General features: G+C 43.7%; 2 protein-coding genes across 3 annotated transcripts; both read right to left on the bottom strand.

Moving 5' to 3' along the window:
* Positions 1 to 890: 890 nt before the first annotated feature.
* On the bottom strand, positions 891 to 6,619 carry LOC108711812 (asialoglycoprotein receptor 2). The gene is made up of 7 exons (XM_018253877.2): positions 6,438 to 6,619; positions 4,119 to 4,179; positions 3,528 to 3,641; positions 2,938 to 2,991; positions 2,205 to 2,356; positions 1,919 to 2,025; positions 891 to 1,131 (listed from the first exon to the last, which is right to left on the bottom strand). Exons 2-7 carry the CDS (start codon positions 4,174 to 4,176, stop codon positions 981 to 983), a joined length of 636 nt encoding a protein of 211 aa, XP_018109366.2. The 5' UTR covers positions 4,177 to 4,179; positions 6,438 to 6,619; the 3' UTR covers positions 891 to 980.
* Positions 6,620 to 7,715: 1,096 nt separating this feature from the next.
* Positions 7,716 to 22,880, bottom strand: asgr2.L (asialoglycoprotein receptor 2 L homeolog). Of its 2 annotated transcripts, XM_018253875.2 has the most exons (10): positions 22,675 to 22,879; positions 22,434 to 22,497; positions 21,452 to 21,562; positions 20,344 to 20,406; positions 19,922 to 19,990; positions 14,597 to 14,638; positions 9,369 to 9,449; positions 8,843 to 8,994; positions 8,479 to 8,585; positions 7,720 to 8,390 (listed from the first exon to the last, which is right to left on the bottom strand). In XM_018253875.2, the coding sequence occupies exons 2-10, from the start codon at positions 22,492 to 22,494 to the stop codon at positions 8,246 to 8,248; spliced, it is 831 nt and encodes a 276-aa protein (XP_018109364.1). In that variant the 5' UTR covers positions 22,495 to 22,497; positions 22,675 to 22,879; the 3' UTR covers positions 7,720 to 8,245. The 2 variants fall into 2 exon arrangements, with proteins under 2 accessions (XP_018109365.1, XP_018109364.1); XM_018253876.2 differs by lacking the exon at positions 19,922 to 19,990 and having other exon boundaries at positions 7,716 to 8,390; positions 22,675 to 22,880.
* Positions 22,881 to 24,653: the final 1,773 nt, after the last annotated feature.

The raw sequence follows: 24,653 nt of genomic DNA, 5'->3' as shown, positions 1-24,653 counted from the left end.
TTAGTCAGGAGTAGCAAGGGTTAGCTCAATCCTGTGATTGTCTCTTTAGGAGAGAAAGCAGGATTAGGGTTACCTATATTGAGCAGCTTTGGCTCCACCGAGGAGTGATTTCAGGAATTAGATCCCAAGGGCATTGTTGTATAGTCAGGGAACCAGAGACAAGTGATAGGGACTTAAATAGATCCCACCTGGGTTCCACATAAGAAGTATCTCCAGAGGAAACAGGAGAAACTCTGGGTGGACTGATATCCCCCCCCCCCAAGCACTATTAGAGGGAAGACTCTACAATTGGATTGCCTTGTATTGACTTTTACACCATTGTTGTCTTCTGTATTGTCTCCCACTTGGATCTGAATTAATAAATCAGTTCAGTTATTGTTCAAAGAACCACTTGGTGCTCAATTATTGTGCACTACATAAAGTTACAGTTGTACAACACCCTGCCTCCGCAACATTGTGAGGGCTCATCCTGAGGATTATAGGGCTCAACCGGAGTCTTGCAAGTTAGCAAGTTAGTCCAATTTACTTGACCCTTACATGTGTTACCTGTACAAATGGCATTGGTTTCTTCTGGTGGTGGGAAAACCAGCATCAGATACTTGTGATACTGTATGAGCAGAACGGAGATTCATGCACTCTAATAGACTGGGCCAAATTCATTATTACTCATTCAAGGGGACCTGTCACCATTACCTTTTTAAAAAAAATGAAAATTATTTTCTTACAGTGGACCCAACGGGAAGTGCCTATGGGAAGAGCTTTTAGGAAAAAAGGTTTCCACATAAGGGATTCCAAAAATGAGTGATGCAAAGGAAATCTGAGTTGTAACTAGTTGTACCACAATGGCTTTGCCACAAGAGTAGCAGCTAAATATTCACGTGCATTTGGGATAAAAGTCAAAATGTTTTTATTCCAATTATTAGGAAACATCTTTGGCAGACAGTGAGGTCTCAGCTCATTTTTATTTTTGTATCAATGAATTATACTTCTGACTTCTTCTCACAAATGTACCGCCATGGATTGCTGCAGTGCTCGTCATTCCACTGGCCTCCAAACTGGATCTGGGCACAGTCTTCACCTCCAGGTAGTAGATGGCCAGACCAGTTATTGGGTTGCCCCTCTTTCCAGTACCTTCAATACAGAGAGAATATGTTTAAACATGGATGGTGGATCAATTCATGTTAGCCATTATAGTAAGGCTCATTGGCCCTGTCTTGCCTAAATGCTGAACAATTATCTAAAACGGGGGGTCATTATACTCTTCAAGACTGGTCTCCTTTAGTAAGGAAACATGGGGTTCAACCTTTGCAGGACACTTGATTGTTCTCCTATTATTAAATCTAAATATCATTGGGCCTTCCTTTTTTTTTTTAAATCATGTCATAGCATTCATTTCGGCTGATAATGACCTATTATTGACCAAATTGTGGCATGGTGGAACATGATGACAATATGAGATGAATGTCTCTTCAATGTTTGTGTTATCTGCATCTCTTCAGATCAGTGTCTGGAAAAAGTTTTAAACAAATGCTGATGGTGGGTGCACTGCTGTACCTCAACTGAACTGTTAGAATCTTGAGTAACAGAAGACGACACCCCAATAATCTACAGATGATTTTCTTGGGTAAATAGCAGAACTATTATTGAAGGATACCATCCATGGAGGAAGAAATAGAGTATTGTATTTTTTAAGAGGTGCGGCATTGAGACAGAAACACCCCCCATCCATTTAATCAGAGAGAAGAATATGTTGGTGGTGGGTCTATAATAGTCCAGCACGTTCTTGGGTTCCCATTTGCCCATTTGTATAGCAAGAACATCAGGACAGACAGACAATATTTTGCTACATTGGAAAGACACAGACAGTTGTGGAGTAGCCACATCCCACAGAAAGGAATACTCAGCTTCTGGTTCTCACGTTTGTTTGGAATTATAGGGGGTTCCGTCCACCCATTTCCATTCATTGTCAATCTCAGTGAGTCCAATCCATGTGTACTGTCCCAAGCTGATCTTCACGGCATAGTCCTGATGAAATAAGTGTAAATAAATGAACTATTCTTTGGCTGCACCTCTCTTAAAAAATCAATATGGCATCCACATCCATTCTCTAGCAACAAAATGTTCTTCCATATTTCCATTCACTCATTGCTATTATCATTATTATTATTATTATTATATAATAATAATAATATAATAACACCCACCTGTTCTATTTTGCTGTTGATCACAATCAAGTTTGATTTCTTCTTCTCACACGCGTGTTTTGCCTCCTCCCAGGATACAGGCACATTGGAGAAGTAGTAGCATTTGCCAGAAAACAGAGACCAGTCCTCTGGGCAGGGGGTGCTCATGGAATCTGGGGGACAGATGCAAATGTTTTTAGCATTAGCAATACTTGAGTTTTACATGGAAAGATGGGAATTTTTAAAGCACTGTGTATCTTGACAGCGCTATATAAATAAATGATGATGATGATGATGATGAAGAAGATTAATAATGTTTAGCCAACCTGGAGTCTGTCATGTCAGGGAAATAACTGGTTCAAGGTTGTGGTTCAAATATCACTCTATGGGTTTCAATAAACAAATACAGAAGTGATGGGCGCAATGCAAGACCACTAATGGGTGTACCCTCCATGCAAATTAGGGGGCAGTTAAGAGCTTCACTGGGGGATACCTATGTCCCTACCTGCCCCTCCTGAATACACCACTGCCAACCCTTTAATCTTGTAAAATGTTCTTTGTCTAGAGAATCAAGTGCACAATAAGGACATTGACACTCAAGCTGTAAAATACAAATTAGACTTCGGATGTTCTCCTCTGCTTGGGCACCTTTCCCTCTGGAATTGCATATCATGCTTTTCTTGTGAAATATTCCCTTTCTTTGCTCTTGGGACTGAATATATTTCAGCTACAGACCCCAGGTGTGCCCCCATACCTGGCACTGAGATCTTATTATTCTCTCCGTTGCTTGAGCACTGCACTTCTGTCTCTGAAATAAATACAAAGAAAATCCAAGCTCAATGTGACATATTGGGCATCATGTTCTCATGATACAACAAAGAACTCAGAGAGGAGCAGGGCATGCAACAATCCAGGATTGGGGCAGGAATCCAAGGGTGCAATGGAGTTTATTTTGAAAGAACCGATGACTTTACACCTTTCAACTGGTGTTTACTTCACTTGAAGGCCCTCAGACTTCCCATACCAAATGAAAGATCAGAAGAACAATCATAGCCTAGGTTGGAGGGGTATATACTATACATATTTTTTCATATTTCAAAGTCTATCAAAAACTATAACATGTCATTGTTTTACTGACTAGAGTGCTAGATGTGTAGGAAATGGGGAGTGCAGGAGAAAGCTCTACTCTAAACCCTGCTAGATCCAAAGAAGACAACAGAGCTATCAATACAAGAAGCTGCTTCCATTGTCCTTCACCACTACTAGCATGGCTTCCACATTTGTGACGCTCTTTAGTTAATTCACCAAGAAATTAAAATGATGATGGTGGAAGGTTTTACTCACGCCTGGTGCTCACGGTGACTATGATGTTAATGATGAGGAGGCTAACGCACATGGCAGAGAGAGCACAGTGGATCCGGGAGGAGATTGTAGGGAACCATTGAGACATTCTGGAAGCTGAAGATAATTATGAAGGGAAGAGACAAAACATAAACCAAATCATAAACAACAGAGATAACTGAAAGATGGCCCAGCTAGAGATGGGTAACTGGGTCTCCAAACCTCTCCTATAGGCAGCGCACCACCATTAACTACACTCCTGGGACTCATCAACACTGAGCAAAGTTGCACCTGGGCAGTAACTCCCATCAGCCAATCAGTGATTTGTTTTTTAATTTTTTTTTACAGCCAACTGTAAAAGCTAAATTTGATTGGTTACTATGCACCAGGCCAGCAGGACTTTAAAATAATATATAAATACCCAGGAACTCAGAAAACCGAAGAAAAGGTGCATCTACATCACTGATATGTACAGTATATTACAGGCTAGACTTGGATTATCTCATCTAAATTATCTCCCTCCTCCCTGTGTGGCCCTATGAGCTCACTAGCAGGGGCCCTTCCTTTCCTCTGTGACTCCATATCCCATGTTACCTGAAAATGTTTTACACACAGCTTCTTCACTGACAATACCAATATCATAATCCATCATCACCTGGGGGAAAGAGACAATATTAGTGGCTAGACCTTTACTTGCTAATCCCTCTGCATATACGTATGCCCAGTATTCTGCCAATTTTCCTATTGATTATTCTAACTCTGTGCCCAGTATCCTGCCAACTTTTGGGGTAACAGTCATACTGCTATAGTTCCAGGGGTACCCAGGGTACAAATAAGCACTCACCCCAAATATCCCCCTAACTGACCTTCAGACTGGGCCCCCTTAGCTCATAACAAGGTTACAGATATATAGATACATTGGGGTGTAACCCTGCTGTAGTTCCAGGGGTACTCATGGTACAAATAAGCACTCACCCCAAATCTCCCCCTAATTGGCCTTCAGTCTGGGCCCCCTTAGCTCATAACAAGGTTACAGATGTATAGAAATATTGGGGTAACAGTCACCCTGCTATAGTTCCAGGGGTACCCAGGGCACAAATAAACACTCAGCCCAAATCTCCCCCTAACTGACCTTCAGGCTGGGCCCCCTTAGCTCATAACAAGGTTACAGGTATATAGAAACATTGGGGTGTCACCCTGCTATAGTTCCAGGGGTACCCAGGGTACAAATAAGCACTCACCCCAAATCTCCCCCTTACTGGCCTTCAGGCTGGGCCCCCTTAGCTCATAACAAGGTTACAGATATATAGAAACATTGGGGTGTCACCCTGCTATAGTTCCAGGGGTACCCAGGGTACAAATAAGCACTCACCCCAAATCTCCCCCTAACTGGTCTTCAGTCTGGGCCCCCTTAGCTCATTACAAGGTAACAGATATATAGAAACATTGGGGTAACAGTCACCCTGCTATAGTTCCAGGGGTACCCAGGCTACAAATAATCACTCACCCCAAATCTCCCCCTAACTGGCCTTCAGACTGGGCCCCCTTAGCTCACAACAAGGTTACAGATATATAGAAACATTGGGGTAACAGTCATCCTGCTATAGTTCCAGGGGTACTCAGGGCACAAATAAACACTCACCCCAAATCTCCCCCTAACTGGCCTTCAGACTGGGCCCCCTTAGCTCATAACAAGGTTACAGATATATAGAAACATTGGGGTGTCACCCTGCTATAGTTTCATGGGTACCCAGGGTACAAATAAACACTCACCCCAAATCTCCCCCTAACTGGCCTTCAGACTGGGCCCCCTTAGCTCATAACAAGGTTACAGATATATAGAAACATTGGGGTAACAGTCACCCTGCTATAGTTACAGGGGTACCCAGGGTACAAATAAGCACTCACCCCAAATCTCCCCCTAACTGACCTTCAGACTGGACCCCCTTAGCTCATAACAAGGTTACAGATATATAGAAACATTGGGGTAACAGTCACCCTGCTATAGTTCCAGGGGTACCCAGGGTACAAATAAGCACTCACCCCAAATCTCCCCCTAACTGAGCTTCAGACTGGGCCCCCTTAGCTCATAACAAGGTTACAAATAACTTTTCAACCTGACTCCCCCTCTTTTTTCCCTTGTTGCTTGGGTTGTAGCTGTACATAGGAGACAAATGGACAGTACTGATTAGAGGTTTAGTCAGGGAAACATTCACTGAATTTCTAAATAATTTCACCCAAATGTGTTAATTTCCTTATCAGGCAGGAAGTAAGGGGCACACCCAGCTGTTTTTATCATTATTTGCTGAATATCCATGAACTGACTTCAATAACAGGAAATTATTTCTCATGGATGTTACTTGGAAGGTAGTCCGAACAAACAATGACAGTGAAACAGTTAAACCATAACAACTCAATGGGGCATAAGTAAATGAGGTGTTATTTTGGGGATTTTGGTATGGATATGATGATATAATTTCATTAAAGCCTAATATAAGGTTTAGTGTTGTGAATAAATTGCTGGTTACCCAGTGAGAGGTTACCAGAGTGTGGTCAATAGGAAGGTAACACCATATTCTCTTAGTAGGACTGGGCAACTAAGTGAAGTTGACCCATTGAGAGGACAATGGCAGAAGTACAGTAGGAAGCATAAAGTATAGTTTGTGAACCATTGATAAAATACTTAAGTATGATGGGATTTGTAGTCTGGCAGTAATGCTTAAAGTTGGTTTGAGACCTTTCCATGGAGCACCATCAGTCCATTGTGAGGCTGTTTGGTGCCCAGCCCTGGTGCTGCCCAGTTTTATTGGGGAAAAGTGACCATCCTACCTGTAACTCCCAGCTGCCCGCAGAGGATAATAACTACAGGGTTCTTGCTTCACAAAACCTGCTAAGGAATCCACCAGTACTCACCAAGGATGAAGATCCACAGGGAACCACAGCTGAGTCACATGAGATGTCCCTATATATGAGCAGATAAATAGGCCACGTGAACCTGTGCTGGCAGAAAGCCGCTGAGACAGCTCAAATACTCCCAATCTGTTTCCTCCTTTCCTTTGAAAATAAATTGTACTTCACTTCTCAATGTTCTTGAAAAACAACTGTTTAACCCTGTAGAAGGCCAGAGAGAAGTAGAATTTGTTCTGAGCTACACAAACATGGAACATTCACCTAGTCAGATCATCAAGAAATTCTCTTTAATATCTAATTCCCCTGTATAAAGGCTTCTGGGAGGTTTTGTATGGAGGCATTGCTTCAGCCAGTGACAGTTTGGGCTCCTGTGTATCTTATAGACAAGACTTTCTCCATCTTGCCACTGCAACCTTCACCTTCACAGCCACTGCAGATAAACAGTCCTCCCTAGAGAGGTCCCATCTACCCTTCTTCCTCTCTGGCCAAACACATCTAACCCCCTGCTGAAATTTAAATCTATCCTTCTGGAGCTACTAGGCCAAGTGTAAAGTTCTTCAATGTTTGGCCTACTACCAGCGGTGCGTTGCCCTTAAAATCATAATCATCGTAAATTCTATGGTACTTCAAAGTCATCGTAATCAGCCCCATTAACAGTCCATTGCAGGTCTTAAACATTGATCTTGGTTGAAAGAATTTCAGTGGCTAATAATAATTATGCTAATAAGTCAAGGTTTATCCCCTGTGAACCAAAAATAAATCCATTATTCTGAAAGGTTAAAATGAAAAACAATGGAGAAGCCCATTTGCACCTGCTCTTCTTCCATTGCTCACTGGTTTCTGGTAATGTCCCCTAGACTCTATCCTATCCTGGTCTTCAGTCCCTTTCTTTTCTTATGTAACAATTGCCTGCAAGAAATTAAATAACTGGCCTCTGAAATGCCCACTAACTTCTATCTACATATTCATCTACAGTTCCTTCAGTTTCCTTGTCATGAATGAAATATCAATACACCCATCTTATCAACCAAGAGATAAACTTGCAGGACATAAGATCTTTTCTTCATCAACAACCTCCTCCACTGGCTTATTAAAGTTACACACCCTTCCCACACAGTCCAACTCCAACCAAATTATAGTATTACCTCCTCTGCCTTCCCAAGTAGTCCTATCCCTACAGTCTGGTGGGCATTGCCTGGAGAACTACCCCAAACTCAGTGGAGTACAAAGCTGTTCTAACTAGTTCACACTGTCTCCCTCACCTTACTAAAAGTGTATTATAATAGCTGATACTCAGTTACTCACCACAATCTGAACCTCATTTGCAGGGTGCCTTTCTCCTGACTTCACTATGGTGTCAGGCCTACTATATGGTTCTGACTTCTTCTTACATAGGCCTCATTCCTCAGGCCCTCCGGCACATCCACCAGTTCTGTAGCCATCAGGTGAATTACCTGCTGCAGGCTGAAGAAGTCTTGTTAGCGTGAGGAAGCAGGAGGGCCGATAAAGACAATAAGCAAAAACAGAAGAACCACATAGAACTGTTTAGTTTGACAATGATCATAGCAAAATCCAAGTAGTACACTGACACTTTGGAATAGTGCAAAAATGTATTTATTTAGCCCATATACACATGTACTTCCCCCCCCCCCAAAACAGATTCTGCAAGTAAATCCCAACTGGAGTCAATTCATTGCACAAAGGTTCCCTGGAGCAGTGGGATTATAGGATTGCACTGGGGCCAGAATTTGGGGAGAGTTTATCAGTCATTATTGAAAGGAGGAAATTGTACTTGGACAATATTGTGCCCATCATATCGATCTCTCACATATGTACTGGTACTGGTGCTGGCAGTGATCATCATTCCACAATCCACTGGGGCGCATGTTGGCACAGTCCTCTGTACCCGGCTGTCCCTTAACTGTGTTATTATCCGGCTGCAACTCATCCCAGAACCTACAAAGAAACACAATCAGACCTAAGAATCTCATAGCCAACATCTCAATCAGAATGTATTGTATAAATATTGATAGAAACTACTCACGTTGGGGCAGACTCATAGGGCGTTCCATCCACCCATTTCCAGGTCCCATCGGAATCAGTCAGACCCAGCCAGGTGACCTTCTCCTTTGTTATACCAAACACATAATTCTGGGAGAGACAAGGAAATATCATTGATGAACGTTTGTTCTACTTAGAACTCAACAGCTCTCCCACCATCTAACCCAGGAGACCACCTGCCAGAGGTGAGGGAGGCAAAAAGGACAGAAATAGGGCAATTTGGCTGTCTCAGCCTACAATTTCTGTTGTTTAGGTTTTTCTCTTATTGTTTCATTATGTGATTATACAAAGAGGACAGTATTCAAGGATTCATATCCACTAGACACTCACACAAACCTGGCACACACCTGCTCTGCTTTACTGTTGATCACCACCAAGTGGGAACTCATTGCCTGACACTGTTTCTGGGATTCCTCCCAATCGAGTGCTTCACTGGAGACGTAGTAACAACTGAGGTCAAAATAAACCCAGTTTGGATCACATGCAATTTTCTTGCCATCTGAAAACAAAAGAGCATTGCACCCATAAGTAGACTAAGTTGGGCATAGATGGGATGGTGGGTGCGCATTGGATCCAGAATACATGGGCACAATGTGTAGCTTTGAGTTTGTACACACTGGACAATGGATGTGTGTTGTATCCAAGGTGCATTTACACACAAAGTAAGTCTGGGTGAGTCTGAGATTTTTGTGTTTGAACCAGTGTAAAAGGATCAATTGAATATTTTGGGTTGGGTGTTGGTGTGACAGTTGTGTCTGTTTAGAGAAGAGTACATGGGCATGTTGACTGGGGATAAATTAGACTTTGTATGTTGGATCTGAAGTAGATTTGAGCACAGCTAGTATTTGATATCATCATTATTGGAAATCTTACCATTGGCATGAATTTTCTTCATTAGCTTCACCAGTTTGTCCAATGTACCCAGAACTTTCCGTAAGCCACTCTCCAATGTGCCTGATACACAGACAGATACAAGTTACTCCCAGTTCCCCATGTGTAGTTACATCAGAATCCAGTCTAAAGCCACTAAATATTGTCACATTTCGTGTTTGGGAATTTTAACCTTGATAGTAGCAAGTTGCAGGGAAACTTAGTCCTTATGTATAATGAATTAGAATTCTCAGATGAAAGTTTAGTGTAGGACCGGTCAGACCAGGGGTGAGTGTGAGTGTAGGACTGGCCAGACCAGGGGTGAGTGTGAGTGTAGGACTGGACAGACCAGGGGTGAGTGTAGGATTGGCCAGACCAGGGGTGAGTCAGTGTAGGACTGGCCAGACCAGGGGTAAGTAAGTGTAGGGCAGGCCAGACCAGGGGTGAGCGTGAGTGTAGCACTGGCCAGACCAGGGGTGAGTGTGAGTGTAGGACTGGACAGACCAGGGGTGAGTGTAGGACTGGCCAGACCAGGGGTGAGTAAGTGTAGGACTGGCCAGACCAGGGTTGAGCGTATGTGTATGACTGACCAGATCAGGGGTGAGTGAGTGTAGGACTGGCCAGACCAGGGGTGAGTGATTGTAGGACTGGCCAGATCAGGTGTGAGTGTAGGATTGTCCAGACCATGGGTAAGTGAGTGTAGGACTGGCCAGACCAGGGTTGAGCGTATGTGTAGGACTGGCCAGACCAGGGGTGAGTAATTGTAGGACTGGCCAGACCAGGTGTGAGTGTAGGATTGTCCAGACCATGGGTAAGTGAGTGTAGGACTGGCCAGACCAGGGGTAAGTGAGTGTAGGACTGGCCAGACCAGGGGTGAGTGAGTGTAGGACTGGCCAGACCAGGGGTGAGTATGAGTGTAGGACTGGCCAGACCAGGGGTGAGTGTGTGTGTAGGACCGGTCAGACCAGGGGTGAGTGAGTGTAGGACTGGCCAGACCAGGGATGAGTGTAGGACTGGCCAAAGCAGGGGTGAGTGCAGGACTGGCCAGACCAGGTTTGAATGTAGGATTGGCCAGACCAGGGATGAGTGTAGGATTGTCTAGACCATGGGTAAGTGAGTGTAGGACTGGTCAGACCAGGGGTGAGTGAGTGTAGGACTGGCCAGACCAGGGATGAGTGTAGGACTGGCCAGAGCAGGGGTGAGTGCAGGACTGGCCAGACCAGGTTTGAGTGTAGGACTGGCCAGACCAGAGGTCAGTGAGTGTAGTGCTGGTCAAACCTGTGGTGAATGAGTGTAGGACCGGCCAGACCAGGGGTGAGTGTGAGTGTAGGACTAGACAGACCAGGGGTGAGTGTGAGTGTAGGACTGGCCAGACCAGGGGTGAGTGTAGGACTGGCCAGACCAGGGGTGACTGAGTGTAGGACTGGCCAGACCAGGGGTGAGTGTGAGTGTAGGACTGGCCAGACCAGGGTGAGTGAGTGTAGGACTGGCCAGACCAGGGGTGAGTGTAGGAATGGCCAGACCAGGGGTGAGTGTGAGTGTAGGACTGGACAGACCAGGGGTGAGTGTAGGACTGGCCAGACCAGGGGTGAGTAAGTGTAGGACTGGCCAGACCAGGGTTGAACGTATGTGTAGGACTGACCAGATCAGGGGTGAGTGAGTGTAGGACTGGCCAGACCAGGGGTGAGTGATTGTAGGACTGGCCAGACCCAGTGTGAGTGTAGGATTGTCCAGACCATGGGTAAGTGAGTTTAGGACTGGCCAGACCAGGGGTGAGTAAGTGTAGGACTGGCCAGACCAGGGCTGAGTAAGTGTAGGACTGGCCAGACCAGGGGTGAGCGTGATTGTAGGACTTGCCAGACCAGGGGTGAGTGTGAGTGTAGGACTGGACAGACCAGGGGTGAGTGTAGGACTGGCCAGACCAGGGGTGAGTAAGTGTAGAACTGGCCAGACCAGGGTTGAGTGTATGTGTAGGACTGACCAGATCAGGGGGGTGAGTGAGTGTAGGACTGGCCAGACCAGGGGTGAGTGATTGTAGGACTGGCCAGACCAGGTGTGAGTGTAGGATTGTCCAGACCATGGGTAAGTGAGTGTAGGACTGGCCAGACCAGGGGTAAGTGAGTGTAGGACTGGCCAGACCAGGGGTGAGTGAGTGTAGGGCTGGCCAGACCAGGGGTGAGTGAGTGTAGGACTGGCCAGACCAGGGGTGAGTGTGTGTGTAGGACCGGTCAGACCAGGGGTGAGTGTAAGACTGGCCAGACCAGGGATGAGTGTAGGACTGGCCAGAGCAGGGGTGAGTGCAGGACTGGCCAGACCAGGTTTGAGTGTAGGATTGGCCAGACCAGGGATGAGTGTAGGATTGGCCAGACCATGGGTAAGTGAGTGTAGGACTGGCCAGACCAGGGGTGAGTGAGTGTAGGACTGGCCAGACCAGGGATGAGTGTAGGACTGGCCAGAGCAGGGGTGAGAGCAGGACTGGCCAGACCAGGTTTGAGTGTAGGACTGGCCAGACCAGAGGTGAGTGTAGTGCTGGTCAGACCTGTGGTGAATGAGTGTAGGACTGGCCAGACCAGGGGTGAGTGTAGGACTGGCCAGACCAGGGGTAAGTGAAGGATGGGCCAGACCAGTGATGAGTGACTATAGGACTGGTCAGACCAGGGGTGAGTGTGAGTATAGGACTGGCCAGACCAGGGGTGAGTGAGTAAAGGACTGGCCAGACCAGGGGGGAGTTTGAGTGTAGGACTGGACAGATCAGAGGTGAGTGTGAGTGTAGGACTGGCCAGACCAGGGGTGAGTAAGTGTAGGACTGGCCAGACCAGGGGTGAGTGTGAGTGTAGGACTGGCCATATCATGGGTGAGTGAGCGAAGGACTGTCCAGACCAGGGGTGAGTGTGAGTGTAGTACTGGATAGACCAAGGTGAGTATGAGTGTAGGACTGGCCAGACCAGGGGTGAGTGAGTAAAAGACTGGCCAGACCAGGGGTAAGTGAGTGTAGGACTGGCCAGACCAGGGGTAAGTGAGTGTAGGACTGGCCAGACCAGGGGTAAGTGAGTGTAGGACTGGCCAGACCAAGGGTGAGTGAGTGTTGGAGCGGTCGGATCAGGGGTGAGTGTGATTCAGTTGGTCAAGTTAAATATATTGCAATATATGAACAAACAATTCCTGTTTTGTTGAAAGGGGAGGGCATAAATGTACAACTATCTCAATGTCCTATATATATATATATATATATGTACATACTGATAATGGGTTGTTTGCTCAGGAAACTCTTGTATTTGTGACATTTCCCACAATCATTACTTCGAGTTCCTCAGTCTCCGCTACACCGACGTATAAAGTGAAGAACAGTTCAAATGGGATTTGGGTGTAATGTTTTTTGTGACCACTAAATGGCAGCAGTGAGTTGTTATTAAAATGAAAGGGTTTAATTTCAGGCTAGGCTGAATAGGCATAGGGGACGGTACCCCAAATTATTGCCCAAGTGTGTATTTCAGGGTATAGGAGGGACCCCGGATGTTCTAGAAGTGTAAAGTCCAAGTTAAGTGTTCTGAGGGGCTCACTGGAGTAGAACTTCTGGGTTCTGTCCTGTAAAGGTGAGTGAGAGTCGCCCTGGGAGAAGGAATCAAAGGTGTAAGTGGGTGAGTGAATAGCAGGAGAGTATTTACCTGTGACTAACTGGGAATTCCATATGTTCCATATGTTCTTACAGTTACCTGTGTCACCCACAACATGTCTTCACTAGGGATTCCACAAACCCCCCAGCATGCAGGAACCCTTAATTCTACAGTTCCCCACAATTCTCTAAGGCCTTTCCAGGTATCCTAACGTTGATTCTCAAATCAACCCTCCAGAAAGCTAAGAACTAACGTAAGCACCCCAAGCAGCATCTCCAGGGGACAGTTACCCCAAATTCCCTGGTCAATAGTGCAGCTGATATAGTTGTAGTGATGAACTTTAAACATTTGGTGTTGCTTTAGGATATGGGGTAAAAGGCATAAAAGTGATAAGGACCCCCCAGAAATCAGTTTGATACAAATGATCCCAGAATGCCTGAGTCTTAGCAGTGCTAATCACATAGGGGCAAATTCACTAAGATTCGTAGTTGCGCCAGGCGTAACTTCGCCGCACTTCGCCACACTTCGCCAGGCGTAGTTTTGCCAGCGCTTCGCAAATTCACTAAAATCCGAAGTTGCGCTCAGGGGTAGCGTAAGGTTGTGAAGTTGCGCTAGCGTTGATTCGTTAAGCGAAGCAAAGTTACGCTAGCGATGGTTAATTTGCATACGGCGCCAAATTCAAATTTCAATGGAGGAATACGTAGAATCACTACACAAGCCTGGGAAACCTTCAAAACATCAAATAAAATGTTTATTTTGCCCTACACATGTGCCCACTGTATAGTTAAGGTGCCATGAGTTAGGAAATGTAGGGGGGAAGGAGGGGAGCCCCAAAAAATTTTTCGATCTTTTTCAGCCTATCACCCATAATATAGAAAAAACGCCAGCGTTTTTTGGGACTTAGAAAAAATGTTAACTTTTTTTGAAGCAATCCCTATCTACTCTATTGCGCTTCGCCTGGTCTGAGGTGGCGAAGGAAGTCTAACGTAAAAGGTAGCGTTCAGTACACTGCGCGCGTTAGTGAATTTGTGTAGTTACGTCCGTAGCGAAAATTCGCCAGGCGTAAGGGTGCGAAGTGACACTAGCGAAGTTACGCCAGAGTTCGTTAGTGAATTTGCGAAGTAACGAAACTGCCCAACACTAGCGAATTGACGCTAGCGTTCGGCGCTTCGGCGCTTAGTGAATTTGCCCCATAGTATTTACTTATAATACACAAGAGCCATGAATATCCTTTAAATGATATATTATATTTCATTTATATCCTTATAAACAGTGCTTAGTGATGTCATCAGTTATAATCTGAGCTTAGGATATTAGAAGTCACCTCGGAGTTCTATGACCTGTATAAATGAATCAGCCTTCGGGGGCACTTTATTCACTATATAAACCAGGGCACTGTTCCTAGAGTAGGCTCCTTAATTGATCCATTTAACTGCAGCTAAATGCCCAAGGGGGACAGTGGGGTATAAACCTGAAACATCTCAATCTAAGCCTGAGATCTGGGCTCTAACAGACCCCCTCCAGAGAGAGCCATTATGGGGGGCAACATAGCCACTAGCCACCAGTCACTAGCCACCAGCTCTGTGTCACTGAAAATATTCATCCAAAGGTTCTTACTGTTCCCATCAACTTCCGTCTGCTTTTCCATCAATCCAGTGCCTGAAAAAAGAAAGAGAAAATGGGGCAGAGTTTTTCATCATGTTCAAATAAATATCTCTATGTCACTCAATTATTATTATTATCATTATTATTATTATTATTATTATCATTATTATTATTATTATTATTAATATATTATTTCTATAACGCCACTATTCCTGGCAGTGCTTTATAGAGTAAAGGGAAAATACACAGACAAACTTTTAACCAACATTGACTCACAGTTACTATTGGATATTATTAGGAGACAGTAAGAGGGTCCCGCTCACAAGAGCTTACATTCTAAGAGGAAGCAAGACATACAGTGGGGGTACCAGTAGGATAGTTCCTGTTGGTAAGGATAGTGATGGTAAGTGCCAATAGTTAGTAGGTGTATGAACAAGAGATATGACAAAGGCATGAATGGGAGTTTTGGGAGACTCTTCTGTAAGGAAGGGTGGGATGAGAGAGATGTTCCTTGGTGAATGAATGAATGAATGAAAGGGCAAATGTGGCTCCAATTCACTTGGGGAACTGGGGTTATACTGATCTGTCAGACAGAGAGACAGAAGTGGAAGGTGGGAGGTGACCAGTTTTGTCCATGAGAGGACATGAAGAGGACATGAGAGGACATGAAGAGGACATGAAGAGGACATGAAGAGGACATGAGAGGACATGAAGAGGACATGAAGAGGACATGAGAGGACATGAGAGGACATGAAGAGGACATGAGAGGACATGAAGAGGACATGAAGAGGACATGAAGAGGACATGAAGAGGACATGAGAGGACATGAAGAGGACATGAGAGGACATGAAGAGGACATGAGAGGACATGAAGAGGACATGAAGAGGACATGAAGAGGACATGAAGAGGACATGAAGAGGACATGAGAGGACATGAGAGGACATGAAGAGGACATGAGAGGACATGAGAGGACATGAAGAGGACATGAGAGGACATGAAGAGGACATGAGAGGACATGAAGAGGACATGAAGAGGACATGAGAAGACATGAAGAGGACATGAAGAGGACATGAGAGGACATGAAGAGGACATGAAGAGGACATGAAGAGGACATGAAGAGGACATGAAGAGGACATGAAGAGGACATGAGAGGACATGAAGAGGACATGAAGAGGACATGAAGAGGACATGAAGAGGACATGAGAGGACATGAAGAGGACATGAAGAGGACATGAAGAGGACATGAGAGGACATGAAGAGGACATGAAGAGGACATGAAGAGGACATGAGAGGACATGAAGAGGACATGAAGAGGACATGAAGAGGACATGAGAGGACATGAGAGGACATGAAGAGGACATGAAGGCAGATATTGCTGTTTCAAAGGAATGGACGGCACTCCACTTGAAGAGGAAAAAAGTCTTTATTGCAAGCTAAAAGTAGGGATCAAAGGCCCTACGCGTTTCGGGATACAATCCCTTAATCATAGGCATACATCACAACCACCATAGACACATTTTATACCTAAGGGCATGGTGACCCCTGCTGGTTATACATAATATTGCTGTTAAAATAATTTATTTTAAATTTTTAATTTTCAATAATAAAACCAACATTCAGAGGTAACAACCTTGATAGTACTTTTAAAAAATAACATACTGGTAGTTAAAATGGATCCCTGTACCCATATTGCACTATGTGTGAACTCATAATCCTGGTCATTTGTAAATTATGTAAATATGGATCTGTATCCAAATAGTAAGTGTCTATCTTAAAAAATCTTTTTTTATATATATCTTTAATTGATTGTGGAAAATCTGCCATCAGAATTCTCAAGATCCACATAATCAGATAGATTAACACTTATTCAAATATATTCAAAGAGCTATGGGGTAGGTATTGAGCTATCAATATAAATAGGATATATCATGTCTCGTATTTAGACCCTTGGGTATTCTGGTCTCCAATTTTAGGATCCAGAATGCCTCTCTTAGATCCAGAGAGCGTGTCTGGTCCCCACCCCTAAGGGGTGTCTTGACTTGTTCTATGATTTTGACCGACAGGTCACTCACACCTTTTTTGGAACAAAGGGCAAAATGTTTGCCAATTGGGGGCGTCTCGTCATGTTTGTCTATAGCTCGTATGTGTTCCCGTATCCTTTCTTTTAGAGTACGGGTAGTGCGACCAACATATTGTTTTTCACAACTTTGACATTCCAAAAGGTACACCACCCCTTTAGTGTTACAATTACAATAGCCGAAATTACGATATTCCTTTGCTGTCACATTAGATTTAAAGGTAGGACCCGTGGAGATGACCCTACACGTTTTACAAGTGGTTGCTCCACACCTGTAGCTGCCTTTTACGGTTAGCCAATTTTCACTATGTCTGTTTTGGGCCGAGGTTATTAAGCTCGGTGCCAACATTTTGCCCAACGTGGGTGCCCTTTTTGGGACACATTTCAAATCAGTGTTGGACAGAATCTCAAACAGTCTCGTATCATTATGCAAAACTGGAAGGTGTTTCCTAATTATATTACAGATCCTCCCGTATTCCTCACTAAACTCAGTAATGAAATAAATTTTGTCTCTTCCCTTTGCCCCCACCTATGCCAACCTTTTCATGGCTTGCTGGGAGCGGTCCCGTGTCTATGGATGTGATAACCCCTTTCGTGAACACATTGTATGGTATGGTCGCTATATAGACGACCTCTTATTTATTTGGGACGGCCCTGAGGAATCAATCAGGGATTTTCACACGTATTTAGACGATAATCAATACAATTTACATTTTACACTTGAATTCAACAAATTAGAGATCAACTTTTTAGATCTCACACTAAGGGGAGACACATGTAGTGGTAGAATTGAATCCACTGTATATAGAAAGCCCACGTCGGGCAACACTATTCTAAGAGCTAACAGCTGTCACCCCAGACATATTGTTCGGGGGATACCATATAGTCAGTTTGTTAGATATAGGAGGAATTGCAGTCAGGACTATACTTTTGAGGAACAAGCCAGACACTTGGGAGACAGATTACACAGGCGAGGTTATACAAGCGATATGATAAAACAATCCAACAACAAAGACTCAGACAGAATCAATGGAAGAGACAAAATTTATTTCATTACTGAGTTTAGTGAGGAATACGGGAGGATCTGTAATATAATTAGGAAACACCTTCCAGTTTTGCATAATGATACGAGACTGTTTGAGATTCTGTCCAACACTGATTTGAAATGTGTCCCAAAAAGGGCACCCACGTTGGGCAAAATGTTGGCACCGAGCTTAATAACCTCGGCCCAAAACAGACATAGTGAAAATTGGCTAACCGTAAAAGGCAGCTACAGGTGTGGAGCAACCACTTGTAAAACGTGTAGGGTCATCTCCACGGGTCCTACCTTTAAATCTAATGTGACAGCAAAGGAATATCGTAATTTCGGCTATTGTAATTGTAACACTAAAGGGGTGGTGTACCTTTTGGAATGTCAAAGTTGTGAAAAACAATATGTTGGTCGCACTACCCGTACTCTAAAAGAAAGGATACGGGAACACATACGAGCTATAGACAAACATGACGAGACGTCCCCAATTGGCAAACATTTTGCCCTTTGTTCCAAAAAAGGTGTGAGTGACCTGTCGGTCAAAATCATAGAACAAGTCAAGACACCCCTTAGGGGTGGGGACCAGACACGCTCTCTGGATCTAAGAGAGGCATTCTGGATCCTAAAATTGGAGACCAGAATACCCAAGGGTCTAAATACGAGACATGATATATCCTATTTATATTGATAGCTCAATACCTACCCCATAGCTCTTTGAATATATTTGAATAAGTGTTAATCTATCTGATTATGTGGATCTTGAGAATTCTGATGGCAGATTTTCCACAATCAATTAAAGATATATATAAAAAAGATTTTTTAAGATAGACACTTACTATTTGGATACAGATCCATATTTACATAATTTACAAACGACCAGGATTATGAGTTCACACATAGTGCAATATGGGTACAGGGATCCATTTTAACTACCAGAATGTTATTTTTTAAAAGTACTATCAAGGTTGTTACCTCTGAATGTTGGTTTTATTATTGAAAATTAAAAATTTAAAATAAATTATTTTAACAGCAATATTATGTGTAACCAGCAGGGGTCACCATGCCCTTAGGTATAAAATGTGTCTATGGTGGTTGTGATGTATGCCTATGATTAAGGGATTGTATCCCGAAACGCGTAGGGCCTTTGATCCCTATTTTTAGCTTGTAATAAAGACTTTTTTCCTCTTCAAGTGGAGTGCCGTCCATTCCTTTGGCACAGTTTGAGTTAAGCGGTGGGGACGCTGCGGACTGAGCACCCCTGAAGAGGAGCGGAAGCTGCTATAGGAGGGGAGGCTGAGCGGTCTCCTAGGAGAGACAGAGAAATTGCTGTTTGACATGAGCTAAAAGTGAGGGCAGGTCTGGAGAAGAGAGGTCGATTTGTGTATCATCTGTATATAAATGATACTGAGACCCATATGAGCTGATTAGTCCCATCTATGGTGAGTGGGGTGATCAACTTGGGGTTCCTGAAGGCCATGACTATCCGTATAGTACACGGATTTCATGGGATCCAGTAGTTAGAGGCTAATGATGGATTTAATCAGCAAGCTGGGAGCAGAGTTTATTGAATAAGCAAAACAGTTGAGCATTGAACAGGATAAAAAAGCATCAAAGGTCTCTATTAATCATGACATTGTCCTCCAATAAGGAGTAAGGACACTGACGCTGCCAATCCCCATTGTGGGAGTAAGGACTGGTCTGGCAAAGAACTGAGAATCTGCTATTCTGGATCTACTGACCTTGCAAGGACTGAATAACTTGGATGAATAGTGAGGGGTGAAACAAAGGACTAAATAGCACAGCATTTTATTCAGGTATCCAGCAGAATCTATAAGCTCTTCAACCTAGTGAGGTTTGTGCTGCCCTTCACTCAAATAATACAGACTTGGCTTTACTGAGAGATCAACAACACTGGTCCATACTCTTCAGGTATTTTATTTCTAAGCCCTTCCCTATAACATTCCCCCTGGGCATGATTCCCTTTTCTCTCCCATCTCCTCACCTGTTCTGGGCAACTGGATATCCCCAAAACCAGGTGATCCAAATGAATCTGTCTATTACACTGCTGTTCTTCAAATATCCAGTCATTTTCTGTTGATGGGCAATTAATGGGCATGGAGGGGTATAAGATATCTTACCATTGAGGTGCAGTTATTGAGAATGGAGGGGTATCAGATATCTTACTATTGAGGTGCAGTTATTGAGAATGGAGGGGTATCAGATATCTTACTATTGATGTGCAGTTTTTGGGTCAAGTACACCAGTCTGTCCAACATCCTGAAAATTCCCTGCAAGCCTCCTAAATAAATAAACAAAAAGGGGACAAGAATTACCCCACATTATCCCCAAATTCTCAAGCACTCACCCAATTTAACATCATCCAGAGGGAAAGCTATACTATCATACTGTCTATAGTAAGCAATATGGCAGCACAAACTCTCACACCAAATACACAGTGAATGATAAGCTGTCGGTTAATACGTTCACCCTTTGCCCAAGTCACACTGGGTAGCCTTAAATTGTAGCTTTGTGAAGTATTTCTCACCCTTAGGGCAGAAGGAGGTACAGCAACATCTATGAGGTGTTCCTCCAGTCAATTAAAATGTCACATTTTCCCAATCTCTGGATCACTGACAGTTGTTGGTTTGTTACCTGTGGATGGGTCCGTGTGAATATTAGTTTGATCTGGATTGGACGCATCCAGGGATCCTATTACTGGGGGAGGAAAAAGGAAAAGTTACACCTAATCTTTCCCATTAAACATCTGTCCTGGACAATTATGACTCCTGATATTGGCTGGGTTTGAACCTGCAGCCTTTTGTGTATAAGCCAATGTCTCCCTGCCTCTGTACTAGGGGGTACAGTGCATGACTTATTATGTCTGTGTTGGGAGCCATAATTAGACTAGACAAGGTATAATCAGTTTAACTTCTGAATCATTCTTGACTACTCTACAGATATTATACATCATTCACATCAGTCCCTGCCCCAGTGAAGCTTACAATCTAAAGTCACACACACACCAGGGACTATTTTATCAGGAGTAAATTAAGCTGCGATATATATTTTAGGTGTATAAAACTGAAAGTAAATCCATAGGGACATGAGAAGAACATTCCTTGCCCTGGCTATGTTCTCCATAGTAGAGACCTGATGCCTCTTCTTCTCAATCTTCTTCTCCTGATCTACATTTGCATCTTGGGTAATTGCCAGATGCCCTTTCTCTATGTCAACATTCCTTGCCCTGGCTGGAATCAAACCTATGGCCCCAGCACTGCAATACGGCAATGCTAACAACCACTATGAAGCTTTTCTGGTGTAAAATATGTTCTCAATAGTGGAGACCCGGTGGCCTCTTCTTCTCAATCTTCTTCTCCTGATCTACATTTGCATCTCGGTTAATTGCCAGATGTCCATTCCTTATGTGAGTAAAAAAGGTTAAGCTTCACAAAGTTAATATAAATAACTGGTATGTGGGTTAAAGAAATCACTGCGCAGCAGTAACTATTCTATTGACCATCAAGTATTGCATTAGATCACCAACTTCAAGATGAAATGTCCATCTAAAGACTCCATGATGAGAATATCTCTGGTTGAGATGCCAAAAACATGTTCTATTTGGCATAGTAAGAATGAACTGTGCTAAAAGAAAATGTTCTTCAGTGGTGAAGACTTCTCTTTTATAAGTCAGATAATGTACCTTGAATCTGTTCCCTTAGATGGCCAAACTTTACCACGCTGGAGGAAGGATTGTACTTACCCCTAAGTGTAATAAATATGACACATATGATGAGAAGACTGACACAAAGGGTTATGAGACAGCAGATGAGACGGGATGAGACCCGATGGGTCCTTTTTGGAGATGAAGGCACTGGGGATGGAGACGTGAAACAAGTAATAATATCAATGAGAAAGAAGAAAGGGAAGAAGATCATTCTATACAAGGTGTGGATCCTTCATGCTTTGACCCTTGTTGGAGTAACATGAGGTGTCCCATACCTTAACAAATACCAGAGAAGGGGTGACTACCTAAGATAACCTGGTATTGGTATAATGCTGACTACCCTAAATTGTGGGTTGCTGAAATTATAATCCCATCCCCAATCCTATATGCATGAACCTAAAAAATCCAAAAATAACCTCTGCTATACATATCTACTCATAAATACCCTCCAGCTTTCTCTTATCTGGGACTTTGGTGCCTCCAAAATAAGGTGCAACTATTGCTCCATTTTCAAATATTACTTTTTATTTCTACAAAAGAGTGTTCATTGTACATTTGTTACCACTACAGCCCCCATGAGTGGAACTACCAAAAACAGCCGAAAGAGCACCTGTGCCCCACAGCATGAACTCAATGGAGATATATTGGGAAAAAATTCATGCACCTCAAGCCCAATGATAGAAACATGTAAATAGAAATGTAAAATGATGTCACAGATGGAACAACGGTAGGGGCCCAGTCATTTATAACTCTCTCAAACCCAAGATTTAGTATTGTTCATTAAAAAAGACCACAAATCTGTTTTTGATGGTAAATTTCTGCCCAGCGACCTCTTTCAGACCAGCAGCTGTCTGGAGATGGAATAGGTGCATATGATAAGCTGAGATGGTATCAGTCTCACTTAATACTGGGGAGCACATTGAAACATTGAACATTGATGCTAAAAGCTAAGAAGGTATCTGACCATTCCCCTGGTAGCAGATGACCTCTAAATCTCACATATTCCATTTGACATTACCTGGTATATTGACTGAGGGATGTTCTCCATTTATTCCTCTAGAATTATAGTATTCTGCCATATTCTAGGACAAAGGAAACAAGAAGTGTTGATTCTTTAACCAATGAGGTCACCCCGTGAGAGTAGAGCAGGGAGGGGACTATAGTAGATTGGGGGTCCACTTATTAAGCAAAATTCAGAGGGGAGTATTTTGCCAGCAATTAAAGACCTAGAAAGTGAGGAATGTGCCGCTTGGACTTACCTTAAGTAGAACTCAGCAATACTGCTTCCGTGGAGCTAATTCTGCACAACCTCCTTGAGTCTGATGGGGTGATCACAGGGAAGGCCAATCTGTTCCTCGCCGGGACTTGGATATTCAGCAAATCAGCATGAGTTGTAACAGACTTTAGAGGGAAGTCAGTGATACCATAAGGAGCACCATCTCCTTGCGTAACACTCAGCAGCCTCACTTCTCAGTTTCTCTGCCAGTAGGATCTGAGTCATGAAGACACTGCATTAGTTTTGAGGAATGACCAAATGCAGGTGTCACCATGTAACTAATGTAGCACTGTAGATACACGGGGATAACTTTCCAACTGAGATCTGCTACATGAGACAAGTCACCTCAGCTGGGTCCTCGCAGAAGTAGTGGTGGAAGGGTCTACAGAACTATAACACTTAACAGTTTCTCAAAGAAACTTGGGCACCAGAAGTTCTGAACCAGGAACATAGGTACACTTCCTCAGAGTAGTAAGGCTAACTTCTTCAAATCTCCCTCACTAACAAATACTATTGAGGTCTCTGCTTAGCTCCAGTGAGTACAAATTACAACCCCTGAAGCTCCATCTTAATGTTACACACCTAGACCCTCAACTGCTTTGTATTTTCTAGAATTGGCCTACACCTTATGATCTGGACCCAACAACATTGTCCATGATGTTACTTGGAGAGACTGTGAGCTAGAACCATGATCCAGTGGATACTAGGGTTGTAAACAGGAGTGTCATATATTGTAACATTCCCTATGAAATGTAGACTGAGCTCATAAACTCATGGTTTCCAGCGAATCTGAAGATACAGGTGTAGGGATGTGTAGAATAGCCACCCCTAGTATTATTGTCAGGCAGTCCCTCCATGTTATGGACACCTAATTGGGTCCTAAAATACAGTTGGGAGGGGTACTGTTGACTCTTGTTGTTTCTCACAGTGCCCAGTAGATGGCACTGTGCTAGAGTATAAAAGGCTCTGAAGCCATAATTTCAGGGTCCATCTTGTGCTGGCTCTAGCCTGTGCAGGAGGCAGAGCTCGAGTGGAACCTAGACAGGTCAGGTCTAGTAAGAATAGGATACTCACACTTATAGATCACTCTAGGAGTGATAGTCAGTCAGTTTATTTAGCTGAGCAGTCTGAGGCTCCTACGAGGATTGTAGTGGGATTAAGATCCCAGGGTACTAATTGCCCAGAAGTAGGGACTAAGTGTACAGACCTAGGGTAGATAGTATTCCCCTCAGGTTCCACTTAGGGAAAAGGCTGAAAGCTGGGTGTACCTCCTCAAAGCTGCATGTATTGTTCCTATCTCTGAGGAGAATCATACTGACCAAAGGCGTTGTGAGTACTGCCTATTCAATGTCTTGTATGACCCTGCAATGTTCTCATTTATGTACACTCCACTGAAGATTGTATACTGTGCTCAATAAATCTGTTATTTGGTTAAGTTATAAGAACCACTGGCGCCCAATTCTTTGCACCCTGATTACTGTTACAGTTGCACTACACCCTGCTTCCACCTCGATGCGAAGGCTCACTCCCTAAGGTTTTAAGGTCTCATCCGGAGCATATGTACTAGGAGTGAAGCCCATAGTAGAGTAAGGTGCACTCAATTTACTATAGCGCTACACAGGTATCTGTTAGGAGAGAGCTGTGGTACTGTACCTTGGTAGAATGACTTATGGTGGACTCATGGAGATGTGTGTTGATGATGAATGTAATTGCACAGCGAGATATCTACAGTCAAGTGTAAGATGAAGATATTTGGGGGCTCCAGCAAATAAGTGGTCCAGACCTTCAGACAGGGGCATATAGACATTTCCGACAGGTTAGGGACTAAGATTTAGTAGTAGCCACACTGATGCATGCTGTTGGTATGACGGACATAATCTCAAGGTTTTCATCCATCCTTGTCATGACATGTATAATATCTATGGTGAGAAGTCTAAAGCAACTGGACTTCACCAACATCCA

This window comes from Xenopus laevis, chromosome 3L (genome assembly GCF_017654675.1).
Source record: "Xenopus laevis strain J_2021 chromosome 3L, Xenopus_laevis_v10.1, whole genome shotgun sequence".
Classification (NCBI taxonomy): Eukaryota; Metazoa; Chordata; class Amphibia; order Anura; family Pipidae; genus Xenopus; species Xenopus laevis.
This window is presented reverse-complemented; position numbering and strand designations above follow the sequence as displayed.